The sequence below is a fragment of the Alosa pseudoharengus genome, unplaced genomic scaffold (assembly GCF_046254945.1).
Source record: "Alosa pseudoharengus isolate Yale_2024_CS ecotype anadromous, Long Island Sound unplaced genomic scaffold, YU_APseudo_1.1 YU_APseudo_1.1_scf_21, whole genome shotgun sequence".
Classification (NCBI taxonomy): Eukaryota; Metazoa; Chordata; class Actinopteri; order Clupeiformes; family Clupeidae; genus Alosa; species Alosa pseudoharengus.
Window position 1 is genome coordinate 15,808,661 of NW_027468674.1, and position 13,337 is coordinate 15,821,997.

Here is a 13,337-nt window from a genome sequence, read left to right on the forward strand (position 1 = left end):
AACTAATCATGTTTTGGTACTTGTTGTCTAGCAGATACCAGTGAGAATTGAGTGTGGATAATGCAATTTAGTGAGACAGAATCATATAGGCCTTTCAGCGTGATTTCTTTTTGTGGAAAAAATGTGCTGGACTGGGCGGCGGTCATATTTTGTACCGCTCTGCGGCACATCTAGTTGGCTAAGCGGCAACCCTCGTTTCAGCGGCACTGCATGGTGGCTGTCTGCACTCAACGTGTTTTTGTCGGTCTCTTTACGAAATACTGTGTTGGATATTCGATTGTGTTGCTTCAATATTAAAACGTCTAAAAAATGTATTGACTCCAAATCCCTCTCTGATGAAAATTTGATAGTTTCTAGTCTTGAGTTCAAAAAATGTGTGAACTCCAATAGCTCGGTCTCATTCCCTTTCCAAATAAAAAAACAGTCATCAATGTATCTTACCCAAAGTTTGACAAGATGTTTAAAAGGATTGTTATTGTACACAAATTCCAGTTCAAATTTCCCCATGAACAGGTTAGCATAGCTTGGTGCCAATGGGGTGCCCATGGCTGTACCCTGCAATTGTAGATAATAATAGTTCTCAAATAGAAAGTAATTGTGGGTGAGAATAAACTCTGTTAAATCAGTGATAAAGTATGTAGGTATGTCTAGTGGGGTTTCAAGTAAGTAGTGATTTAAAGCTTCTAGACCATCTTTATGAGGGATAGAAGTGTATAGAAGACACATCCAATGTCACAAACCAATCATGTTCATCCACATTTTGTAAGTTGTAATCTGTTCAAAAGGTCAGTTGTGTCCTTCAAATAAGATGGTAACTTCCTAACAAGAGGTTGTAAGTGGTAATCAACAAATTCTGACACTTTCTCAGTGAGAGAAACCCTAAAATCCAGTGTCGGTGCAATGGGGGAAAATGACTCACCGTTGGACAACATATTGAGTATTGTGGTGAAGCAATACTTTTTGGACAAGAATTGCTAGCCTCTTGGTCACCTCTGTACACGCCAAAAATTAACTCACCATTACAATACAACAGTTAAAAATCAACAGTGAACAGTTTTAAAATGTTGGTAAAACTACATTGAGGAAAATAGCTATAATAAACAATACATTAAATGCAATATAAATGATCAATAGCCTAATGAAAAACAAATACGCTAATATACAAATATTACATATATACATTATATATAAATAAACTTTGTTCATATATACATTTAAGAAGCTTTTTTCACACTTCACAAACACCAACTGGAGAACCTCACCACTCACCTCTCTCACACACACACACACCATTACTACCCCCCCCCCCCCCACACACACACACACTCACACTCTATTACACCATACCCCACAAACACCATAACCATACACCCTATTACTCCTCCCACCCACACACACACCAATCCCCCCCATGCATACACACACCATTTCACCCCCCACCCCCACCCAAACACACAATATACCCACTCCCCCCACACACAAGTACACCCCCCTCCACCTAACCCCCTACACACACAAACACACACGCACACAGGTACACCCCTCTCCCCCACACACCCTATTACCCCCCACCCATTGAACTTGAGAAGGAAACTGATAAGATGAGTGGCTCATAGGAGGAATATACACTGCCTGTCTGACCCAGGTGTGGCAAAAACATCCCACAGTCAGGTAGATCACAGAATCACATTAGGTCACAAACCACCTGAAGAGTCTGAGCCAGAGCCATATAGATAGAGAGTTGCGACATCTCCATTGACGCCAATGTTCCATTTTTTTCCAACAATGGCGGCTAATGGAAGCCTCAAATAGTTCCCAGAAGTTAACAATTAATAATAGCAGCAGTGCAGTTACAGCAGTATAGACTGTTTGTAGCCAACATTTCAGACTCAGATTTACATTATTGGCTCATCCAAATAATAATAATAACAGTGATTAATAGTAGTAAAGTAATAGTATTAATAACCTAATTATAATAACTATTTATGTATCGACTATGACATTAGGCTGAAGCCCAATACATTTGCCACACATAATAACCTAATACAAGATAAACCTTGCCTATCCCATTTAAATTCAATTAGGCAGCACTAGGCTACACCACGAACAAGCTGTCATTAAGTTTTTGGGTTTGTAGCCTACAACTTTTATGACGTGACGTGTCTTGGGCATTTAGCTTATCATCATGTCAACATAGTTGTAACGTTATGCGCAATGCTCATCTAGGCTATGGAAGTGGTTTAATTTTAAAAAGGGCAGTGAGAACCTAGATTTGAGGGAGCTGCAGCTGTTAGCATCAGCACGGTCATAGTAACACAGTAAGACACACTAGCCCAGTGATGAAGGATCGTGTAAAATCCCCATCCCCAGAAAGTTTCAAACCAAGCTTGCGCTCATATGATGCATGATCACTGATCAAATTGCTATTTTCTGACACGATGCACAACCATTCCCAGGTGCTCACCTGTCTGAATAAGCTCTTTAGCCTAGCATCTTAATGCTGTTCACAGCACGGTAAATGACAAACGATGACTAAATGCTGTTCATGTTTATGAGTTCATAGCCTGGTTATTTATCGAAGGACTTACATGTCACGTTTTATATTTTATTATGATCACTCGCATTACCATGGGGTTAGTGTGTAGGTAATGCCACGGTTAACTTAACATGCCCACCATTACACTGGAGTTAAAAAACTTTTTTTTATTCTCCCGCGACGATAGGCTCATTAGCTCAGATCAGTGACTAGGCTACCAGAGAAAACGCTGGGGAGAAAACTCAAAACAAGTTAATGTTAGACTAGCTGTGTTACAGTTTCTAGTTGCAAAATCAAAATTTCACTGGAGCTCCATGCCCTTTTATAGGCTACAGTCTCAAAAAAACTGTTTACAGCTTTTCGAGTTACGTACAAGGTCATTTTTTTATAACGATAACGTTAATTTAGATACACTTGGGTGGGTGCAAAGCGTTTTCTAAAGAATCTTCCGTCTTGGTTTTGTACAGAAATTAGGGCTAATATTAAGTGACACATACGTAAAAGGGAGAAAAAAAGGTCACCTTCCGATATTTAGCAGGCTACGATATAAGGTCTGGAATTTAATTTAATATTGTTGTAATGGTAGGATAAATAGACAGTTTACACAATAAATACACTGTGTTATAAATATTGTATATCAATGCATTTATTGACTGTCAATTACCCAAAATCGTGTCTCTATCTATCATTGAACAGTAGCCTATTTAATGCATTCTAATCCATTGTCAATCATTGAACAGTAGCCTATTTAATGCATTCTAATCCATTGTCAATCATTGAACAGTAGCCTATTTAATGCATTCTAATCCATTGTCAATCACTTCCGGGAACTTTTTGAAGTTTACATGAACCACGTGACCTTAACGAATTTTGAACACCCATTGTCGCAACTCTCTATCTACTAGGTTCTGGTCTGAGCTAAAACGTGTCATAATGGATTTGTCAGCTACAGAAGTCAGTGTGTCACAATGGAATTCTAAGCCACAGCATCTTCTGCCACCATAAGGATTCATTGTTAAATCCCTTTAGTAAGCAAGATCATATGTGGCTGACATGAACTATGTGAAAAACATCAATACCATCATAAGAACAGGGACCTGAGACAAAAAAACACTCAAGAATATTCCATATATACCACAAAATATAAAATACAAAAGGCAAAAGAAGGGAGAAACGTAACAGCTGATCTTCATCGAGGTGCTGGCAGAGGGCCCATTAGCAACAAACTCAGTGGAGTAAACCATGCCAGACTGTGTAGACAGACCGAGAAGATCAAACAGAGACATGAGGTCCAGAGATCTGACCTCACACAATTGCAACCATCGGAGAAGAAGAGAGAGAAGTCAACCGCCCCTTAAGAACACGCGTGCTGGAACCAGACAAGAAGAACTTCCTCGATCTAAACACATTCTGTCCTTGTTCGACACCTTGTCCTTCGCTAAAGGAGCCCCCAGTCAATCCCGAGGTGAGGATTGTCAGATAAAAAGGGTTGATCATTTCAGTGTTCTTTTCAGAGATGATGATAACCCTTGATGGTCATTCTATTACATGATCTCATAACAACATGAGAATGTTCATGAACAATTGCAGGCTCTTAGTAATACTCTGATCTGGAGCTGATCCAACTTTGGGCCTACAAAGAAGCTGAGTAATGTTGTAATGCTGAGTAAGCTGTATAGTGGCTGCCACTGCATTTCTGAGTGCATCATCTAGTGGAGATTCATGCCAAACTGGCAGCAATCCAGACTTATGCTACTGCAGTTTGTGTGTGTGACAGATAGATATGACTAAAACTGAACAAAACTGTAAAATTGGCTAACTGATGGCACAGTTGTAGGCCCAAGATTAAATGCCCGTCAATCAATGTCAATCAGCAGAACATACACATACTGTATTGCCCAATAACCAATAAAATATCCAATTAAAACAGGTCAATATTTCATATGTGGAAAAACATCAGCAACATGGATTATTGGAGGAGTCGATACCATCATAAGACCAAGGACTTGAGACTTAACAAGACATTCAAAAGTACTTCAGAATCTGCAAGATTTAGAAAATTGCGAAAGGAAAGAAAAGAAAAATTATTTCATCATGATAAACTGATTGGATAGCCTAACTTATCATTAAATATGCTATGCCCTTTTACAAAGCAAAAGTAGAGCAGTCATAAACCTTTGGCCTATATTCCTCATTCAAAAGTGACTATGGTTTCAAGTAAATTGATGCTGTCATTGTATTGACATTCAAGGAGAGATCATTACAATATTTTTTTCTGTCCGTGTCTCCAGTGAGATCTCTTAATGCCTCAAGACATAGGTCTGGTGTGATTCATAAGTATAATTCACCAAATAACATACATTTTACTAGTGAGAAAAACTTCACCTTTTGACATGGAATATTTTCTAATGGATGTCAAGATGTGCCGAAAGAGAATTTTGGTGTGGTTAGACTCCATCATTTATTGACTTGTTATCACATTCTGACACATTCAATGAGATCAGTATCCCTGTGCCACACTGGAGATCATAGGCCTACTTCAAATGCTGCCCCTCCCTTGTTTATTTGGTTCCACCCCCTCAAACGGAAACTGTTTCTGATTCTCCCACTCATCACCCACAACACTCATAAAGGACTTTGATTAGCTCCAATGGGAAGTCGAAGAGTGCAAATGGCGAGTCCAGGTGAGTTTCTTGAAGGTCGATGCAGGGGCAGTTACGGGCAGTCAGGCAGGTAGGGGTGCTGCTGAGGGGACTCACCTGTCCCTTTGTCCCTTAATGTCTATGTGCCGTTTTGAGAAGGCTTACCTGTAGTCTAGTCTTTTAACAATTTAACGATAGCCTAAGTGCAATTAACCGTGAACGTTTAATAATAATGTATGAAATGTAGTTCATGGTGAAACCAATAAAAATAGCTCCAAGCGCACTTAACGGTTTGTAGTATGAATGGAATTGTCGTGTGTTTGTTTAGAACGTCACACTCTTGTAGCGTTCAGAGTTTGTCAGGTTGATTTTACAAACACACTCATAAGCTCTCAAGATCTTTGATATGGCAAGGGGAAAGCACAGCGAGGGAATGCAAAAGTGTGATTTGGCAAATAAGAGGTCTGAACTCTCCTACTGCATTCAATTTGTCTCTCGTACTGACTTCGTATTGTGAGAGTCTACAGCACTTCCTATGTTGTGTCTGACTTTCGTTTCGTGTGAAAGTGAAACTGGCTGGTGTGCATGTTGTGCAACATGCTGCTTTGAATATTATGTTCCTCACATCCTCACTGAAGACTGAGGACACTTTACTATACAACGAGTATAACCAACAACAGGTTGAAGTGGATATCAACAGTTCTCCCAGAATCATGGCATCCAGTAAGCCACCCCCCCCCCCCCCCCCCCCCCCGCACCACACTTTATCTCAATTGAAATAAAGAGAGATAACATATGCGGAGGAACGGGGGAAAAAACATCAACAACTTTTTTCAAAAACTGCTTTGATGTCATCATGTTAAGCCAGCCTTCGTGGTTGTGATTGGTGCCCGGGTTTAGGGACATTGGAAATGGGAGTGTCTTTACCAGACAGACTTGCAGAGCTTATCCTAGGTTGTCATGTAGAAAACAAAGATCTTTTAAAAAAGTAGTTGTAAAGAGTGAAACAACAACAAAAAAGAACTGCTATCCCATGTGTCAAACAAGAAGACCGAAAACAAGATACAAATATTAACTGGTACTGTTAAATCTGTTTGCTTGAAATAGGCAGGAAGCGATGCAGGAGGATGGCTGAGTTACAAACAATCACTGTACCTCAACAAGTCTCTCAAGGTTAGTATTCATGACCTTTTACAACTCTAAAATCATGGACCTTTATCTCAAATGTCTTCAATTAGCCATGTATTCAAAACTGTGCATATAATAAATATAATAATTACATATACACATTATAAATTATATAATCCTGTAACTATATATCATTAAACATAATAGCATTTTGTTGACAAACTGAGGGAAAAGAGATCACAAAGTTCATGGCAGTTAATCAACAATAGTATTCCTTTCAGGAGATGAGCTTCTGAAGCACCACCTGTTAAAAATGCTGGTGACCGACCTGCTGCCCTTTAGCAAGGTGAAAGACGTGGGCTTTCGAGCCTTCTGCAGGGGCCTGAACCCGACCTTTGACCCGCCGTCCTCCGCGCTGTGGGTGCGCACAGAGCTCCAGAGCGTGTACGAGCAGATCAAGGTCAAGTTGCGTAACACGCTACTGTCGGTCCCCGAGGTGGCTCTGACCGCTGAGATGTGGACGCACACCTCGGAGGGCGTCTACTTGACGGTCAGCTGCCACTTCATCGATCGCTACTGGAAGCGGCGGAACTGCCTGCTGGAGACGGTGGCGCTAGGATCAGAAAGGGAAGCGGCCCACGTGGTTGAGCAGCTTCTGAAGACGTCTAGCGACTGGGGCATCGCCGAGAAGGTCAAGGTGGTCGTGTCCAACGTAAAAAGCAAAGACAGCATGACGGAAAGTTGCGAGGCCAAAGGCTGGGTGCACATGCGCTGCTTCGTGCGCACTCTGGACATCGTGTTCCGCGAGGCGCTCGGCCAGCTCGACGCTGTCGAGCCGTCGTGGCGCTTGCCGCAGCTCCTGCGCAGGTGTCGCGCCATCGTGCGCTTCTTCCAGCAGGACCGCGATGCCCAGCGAGAACTCCACGCCAACCAGGAGAAGCTGAATCTCAGCCCGCTGCGGCTCGTCCAGGCTGCCGCGGACGACACATGGCTGGACGTGGGCACCATGCTCCAGCGGTTGTCCCAGCAGCGAGACGCCATCTACCAGGTGTTCCTGCATCACGTCAAGGTGGACCTCTGGCTGAATGAGCACGATATGGAAAAAATCGATGCTATACTAGCCGCCCTGCAGCCCCTCAGGGACACGGCAAAGGAGATGGTGAGCGACGGGTACGAGTCACTCTCCAACATCATCCCGCTCGTCGACAACCTGCAGAAGTCGATGGCCCGGCTGTCCGAGGATGGCAATCAGGTGGCCAAGGCGCTGGCAGACGTCTGCATGAGGCACTTCGGCCACGCGGGGAATAACCGCTGGATGGCCTTGAGCACTGCGATGGACCCGCGCTTCAAGAACACCATGCTCTTTAGTAGCAGGGCGCAGACGATCGAACAGAAACTCCAAGCGGAGCTGAAAGCGCTGTGCCCGAGTAAAGACGCCAGTCCATTGGGCTTTGGGACAGACGAAGTGGACGCCACACTGACGGAGTACAAGAACACCAACACCAAGGTCAGAGATCAGAACCCGCTCGACTTTTGGAGACTCCCCAGGGGGCTTAAGAAGCTAAGCCACGTCGCACGTAAGTATCTTACAGTCGTGTCGACGGCCGTCCCTCTACAGAGGGCCTTCAACCCAGAAATTTCCAGAAGGGTGCACCACAGCAGGTGTCATCTGGAGCCTGAGAACGTGAACTTGATGATGTTCCTAAATGGACACTGGTCCATCGAGAGCAGTAACTCACCAGAGTCAGATTAAATTTTGTTTTCATACCTTTTATATGTGGATGACCTGAGTCAATTTTATACAATTCTGTGTTTCTGGCCTTACTGATATACTGATGGGATAAGTCGTGCCACTTGAATAGGTAGGATGAAATTTGAAATATTTAGAAATATATCAGAATATATTTTTATTAAAAACTACAATGCAATTGTACAACTTTTGTACAACGTTTATTAATGACATAGACATAGTGAGTACCAAACCTGAATAAACACTACCACCTAGTGGTAAAACAAAAGAATTGAGATATTGAAATATAATATCTAGTGGTATACCAGTACAAGTGTGTTGGTCATTAAATATAGCCAAAATCAAAGTAAAGATATACATTTAGGCAACCACATTTCAATCTGCAGTTTGAATAAACAATGCCAAACAATGATTTATCAACATTTTTGTAACAAAGTCAGCTATTGCTCACTGAAAAATGTAAAGCAGGCAGACACATTAAGTACATTCTACCTCTTACTGTCTGTCTAGCCCCTCCATCATGGAGTTTTTGTTTTGTTTTGTTTTCCGAAATGATCTGTGGACGCCATGGTGACCACTTGAGCTTGACAGCTGAGCTAATGCTCCACCTTGGTGGTGCTGTCGAATCAAACAAAGCAGGCTGTCCCATCGACTGGCAGGTGCTGCCTTTATGTAAATATAGAGAAGGTCCACGTTAACCAGAGGAGACACAGAATATACATTACCACTGTGGATTATTCCCTATACAAAAAAGTGGTATCACTCTAAAATTGAATAATTAGAAACATTTACTTTCTGATGAGAACTGAAATTTACTTTCTGATGATGTCCACTGTTGTCATGAGGCTTCACAAATTTGGGACTAAAATTGAAAGGAATAAATCAAAGCATAGGATAAAGCAAGCCATTTTATGCTATTTGATTACATAAGATGAGGGTTAAGTTGACACCTTACTGGCTGCTAGACTTGCAGAATGACCCATATGGGCAGAATCCTATGAAGTACTTCTGACACAAAACCCCTGGAACATGAATAAGTTTACATCAGGGCCCTGAAGGGAACCAAAATGTAAAACCATGAATATTTCTGAAAAATGTCCTGTTAGTACTAGAAAAGAATGCTACATATATGGTAGGAAAATGGGGGCGGGGGCACTTAATCTTGTTTAGGCCCACTACCTACCTAAATAGCAGAATCATTCGTAATACCTTGGACATCTCTGTGACGTCTATAGTCTGTGGCATTTTGTAGAGGCGCCTGATCTGAATGACCACAGACAACAGACTCTGAGCGCTCAAGTAGACGTTAATTTACAGTTTTTTTGACTGATTAGATTAACTAAATGAAATTGGGATCCACTTGATCTTGAACACATTTTCACATCCTTTTTCAAAACGTTTAACACAGTTCTCATAGAAAGACTCCACGCTCGATTGAATTAAAGGTTGTGTCAGCGATGGCGGGGTAACGTCACTTCTGTTGACGTTCAAACAAAACAAAGAGCTATAGCGCATCTCGTCGGTTATTGGTTGGAGCACTTTATTTTGCCTTTGAGTGGTTGGCAACACTATGGGGCGAGCAGCTAGTGGATCGTTAGGAAAGATTAGATAAATGTGATAATTTATGTTTGGGCCTTTTTTGGGCCTGCAATCGCTGATCCAACCTTTTACTGCGTTGAACAAATGGAAAGCATTTATTCACAGCTAATATTGCTTGCAAAATTATGAGCTTATAATGTCACTGTGTGAAACTCCTTTTCACAATTCTTCAATCAGCAATAATTTATCATATTACATAACAATTTCTATTCTGCCCCTATAAGGTTACTGCTAATACACTGCACATTAATTTATATTACTGTAAACCAGTGGTTCTTAACTGGTCTGGCTTTGGGACCCACAGTTTCCGATGTTCATTTAGTCGCGACCCATATATTTGTTTAGTGTTCAAACCAACAGATACGGTGAACTACAGGGTAAGACATGCACAGTAGGCCTACCTGCAGGTCTACTTGTTTGGAGCATGCTAATGTTTGGCATTACATATGTGAAGTCTTCAACTCCTGATGTAACCTTTTAAAGTACTCGACAGGTTTGTCTTTTTTTTTTTTTTTATACACAAGCTCCACGACCCAGCCAGAACGGTTCCGCGACCCACTGCCAGTTAAGAAACACTGCTGTAAACCATACCACCTTCTTAACTGTATACTACACTGCACTATCTTTTACTGCACTATACATACTGTTTGTGCACCACCTGCCTATACTTTGTATCACATTGCACTTTTCTGCACTTCTGATTTAGACACAAACTGCATTTTGTTGTTTTTGTACTTGTACTCTACACAATGACAATAAAATTTAATCGAATCTAATTTGTTATCCTTAAGATATATAATCTGTTCTGTGTTGCTATTTGCAAGCAAGCATAGGTCACATTTAGAGAAACTACTTGTCTTCCTTTTTAGTGAAGATGACAAAAGTTGACAAGATCAGGAGTTTAATGAATAGGTCTATTTCAATGAAAAATGACAAGTTGTAGTCCAGTGTATGAAATATGTCTGGTCTAGGTGCTACTGTATGTCTTACATGACAGTTACATCTTGGGAGGAATAAATACAATTAATTTGTTTTCAATGCATTTTGATCTTCTCAAAGTTTTTTCTGATACCAGCAAAATGAGAAAGAAATTGCACAAACAGCAAAAATGAAGGCTGAAACTCTTGATATTGAAAACTATGTTTTACATTTTGTCGTCCAGTGTGTAATGATTGATTGTAAGAACAGTGATTTGACTACAAGTTGTGTGGTTTAAAGGCAAACATTTCATTTGCTGCATGTTTTAAATGTGCTGAGAGTTTTAAGAGTTTTTTTTTTTTGCATGCAAAATGTGTCATATTGGCCAAAGTGCTTCTGTTTAGACCTGTGTGTTAATTGTTTTGAAAACGTGAGTTGACACAAGCATTAAAGCGATCGAAAAGAACTGTAAAACGGAGCATGTCTAAGTCATTGTGAATGAAACATGTAGGCTACAGCCTTATCACCTTCAACATTAATATGGAAGACAACGTTCAACTTAGGCTACTGCCCCGCAACTAATGCAAACTCATCCTTTTGTGGTTAATGGTAGGCTTAGACTACCAGTATTTTGTGTCACTGAGTTAACTTAATTGGTCAAGCGTCCATTCTAAAATGAATCTTGCTAATTGTAGTTTACCGCGATGTAGGCCATTGCTTATGATCCAACTCCACACCGACGCTAAACCTGTGAGCATTCAGCAGTCAAATTAGAAGAGCATTCACAAGTAGGCCTACGTTTCAAAGTATCACAGACCGTATACCTGGCACAAAGTGTTACAAAGAGCAGTTTGTATCATTAATGACATCAATGTTAGTTATGCAGAAAGTCACAAACTTACAGACTGCTGAAGTTTCAGGGGATCAAACGCGAGATTTTAGTGAAACGGTTACAATAAATTGCATGGACACTAGAGGGCATCACTAGTCTTCCAATGACCTTAATAAGTCAAACATAAGAAACTATTCGTTGACTGTTATTGTGAGAATGTAGGAGTTATGGTAGTAACGTAGAGAGAGAGAGAGAGAGAGAGAGAGAGAGAGAGAGAGAGAGAGAGAGAGAGAGAGAGAGACTCTTGCTCCAGAGTCGGCTTCTTTTACACAATGGATCCATAGGTCGAATGCATCTTAATTACTGGATCATGTAGCCTAGGGCCTAGGCTACCTGTCAAATCTTTGCAAGTAGTAGGCCTACTTTCCAACCAGTCATCTTCAGCACGGCAAGAATATGGATGGAATGAGATGCAATAGCATCTGGAAGACAGCTGTGGAAACTTGGATCCCCAGAATGTCAAACTACCTAGTCAGCCTCAAAACCTCACTGAGCGTGTGCTGGTTAAAATACAATCAAAAGGCTGCTTATTCAACATGAAAACGAGTCCTGCTATACATCATCTGGAATGGATGCCTGCCTGACTATAGCCTACGGAAATATATTTTGATTGCCATGACAGCCCTATTTATCTGTAAAAAAAGGACAGTGTCAAAATCATTATATGATATATTTACACAAAATATAGATATTTTCTGGATGAGATGTTTTAATTGCTGTAAAAAGAAAATCTATCTTAACATTCCAATAGAAGCTAACTTTGAGACGCATCTGGTCCACATCTGGAGAGGTGTGAGGTTTTCCCCCAAATCAATGCCAGATCAATACCAAAGTAAGTGCTGGAGTTTCTGATTGGTCACTCTCCCTCATACCCAGATTGCTGCAGTGGGTACCAGTGACATGTTGGCACTTGGCAGCCTTCCGTTTCCACCCAGGCCCTGGGGAGGGGGGCACCAGCCAGTACCATCTGTTTTACATTCCACCACGCCACCCCCTTTGTACCCCTCGCTATTCATGCCACCCCCTACCCCCTATCTGCTAGCCCTATGCCCCCCACTCCGCACCCACCAATCTGTCACTAACATTGGTCCATCTGCGATGGTGCATTGCTACGCTGGCAACACAGTCATGTGTTGCTCCTTGCTGACTTTGTCGTCAGTTTTGGCTGAAAACTTTCTTTTATCAGGTCACCGCAGTTCAGGTTGGTTGGAGTCTATTCAAAGTGACTGTTCCAGATCTACATTCTGAGCTCTGACGTAAAAAAAAGAGAAGAGCCCAATTAGCTGGTCTTTATAAATACAGATTTAGCACAGTGCAGCAATTATAGCGGACATTTTTTTTTTTTTTGTTCCCCTTCCACCAGAGCCCCAGGGGTGTGAGGTTGTGTGAATATACTGGGCTGAGCGGAGTAGGTGATCTGAGGCCGGGGCAGACGTTGGCAGCGGGCACTCCGCCGTCTTGGCATCTCTCGCTGTCCGCCAACATGGCAGCCGTTAATGCTTCGCAGACACTCCCAAACACACACACACACACACACACACACAACCAGCTTGTTCACAGCATTTGGAGGGCACAATATGGGCATTGTGAGGCAAGGCTGGCATCAGCTCTGAGGGAAGCCTTGTTTGTTTGTTTTTGTGTGTCCACCCCCTCCCCATCACGCCATGCAGAGGGGCAGTGAAGGAGAGCAAGCATGCCAACCCACTTTATGTTTTGTTATCTGAAAGAAAATAGCTATACATATCACAAGGAGTGTTCTCATTGACGTCTTCATAAGGTATAAGGGATATTCCCATTTCTGTATTTGTAAATAGTTGTTGTAAGAGTAGTTTAAAGGCCGTTTAGTATGTCAGTGTATGTGGTTCAGTGACA

The 13,337-nt window shown here is 41.7% G+C and overlaps 1 protein-coding gene across 2 annotated transcripts; it reads left to right on the plus strand.

Annotated features, from left to right (window-relative positions):
* The first annotated feature begins 5,127 nt into the window (after window positions 1-5,127).
* On the plus strand, window positions 5,128-11,047 carry LOC143137711 (E3 SUMO-protein ligase ZBED1-like). Of its 2 annotated transcripts, none has more exons than XM_076298002.1 (3): window positions 5,128-5,220; window positions 6,286-6,351; window positions 6,576-11,047. In XM_076298002.1, exons 1-3 carry the CDS (start codon window positions 5,187-5,189, stop codon window positions 8,057-8,059), a joined length of 1,584 nt encoding a protein of 527 aa, XP_076154117.1. In that variant the 5' UTR covers window positions 5,128-5,186; the 3' UTR covers window positions 8,060-11,047. The 2 variants fall into 2 exon arrangements, with proteins under 2 accessions (XP_076154117.1, XP_076154118.1); XM_076298003.1 differs by having other exon boundaries at window positions 6,588-11,047.
* The last annotated feature ends 2,290 nt before the right edge of the window (window positions 11,048-13,337 follow it).

Bases quoted from the DNA above. Each gene is read 5' to 3' on its own strand.
- LOC143137711 (XM_076298002.1), top strand. From the start codon at position 5,187: ATGGGAAGTCGAAGAGTGCAAATGGCGAGTCCAG. The intron at 5,221-6,285 runs GTGAGTTTCTTG...TGCTTGAAATAG, and splicing joins AGTGCAAATGGCGAGTCCAG to GCAGGAAGCGATGCAGGAGG. The intron at 6,352-6,575 runs GTTAGTATTCAT...AATCAACAATAG, and splicing joins ACCTCAACAAGTCTCTCAAG to TATTCCTTTCAGGAGATGAG.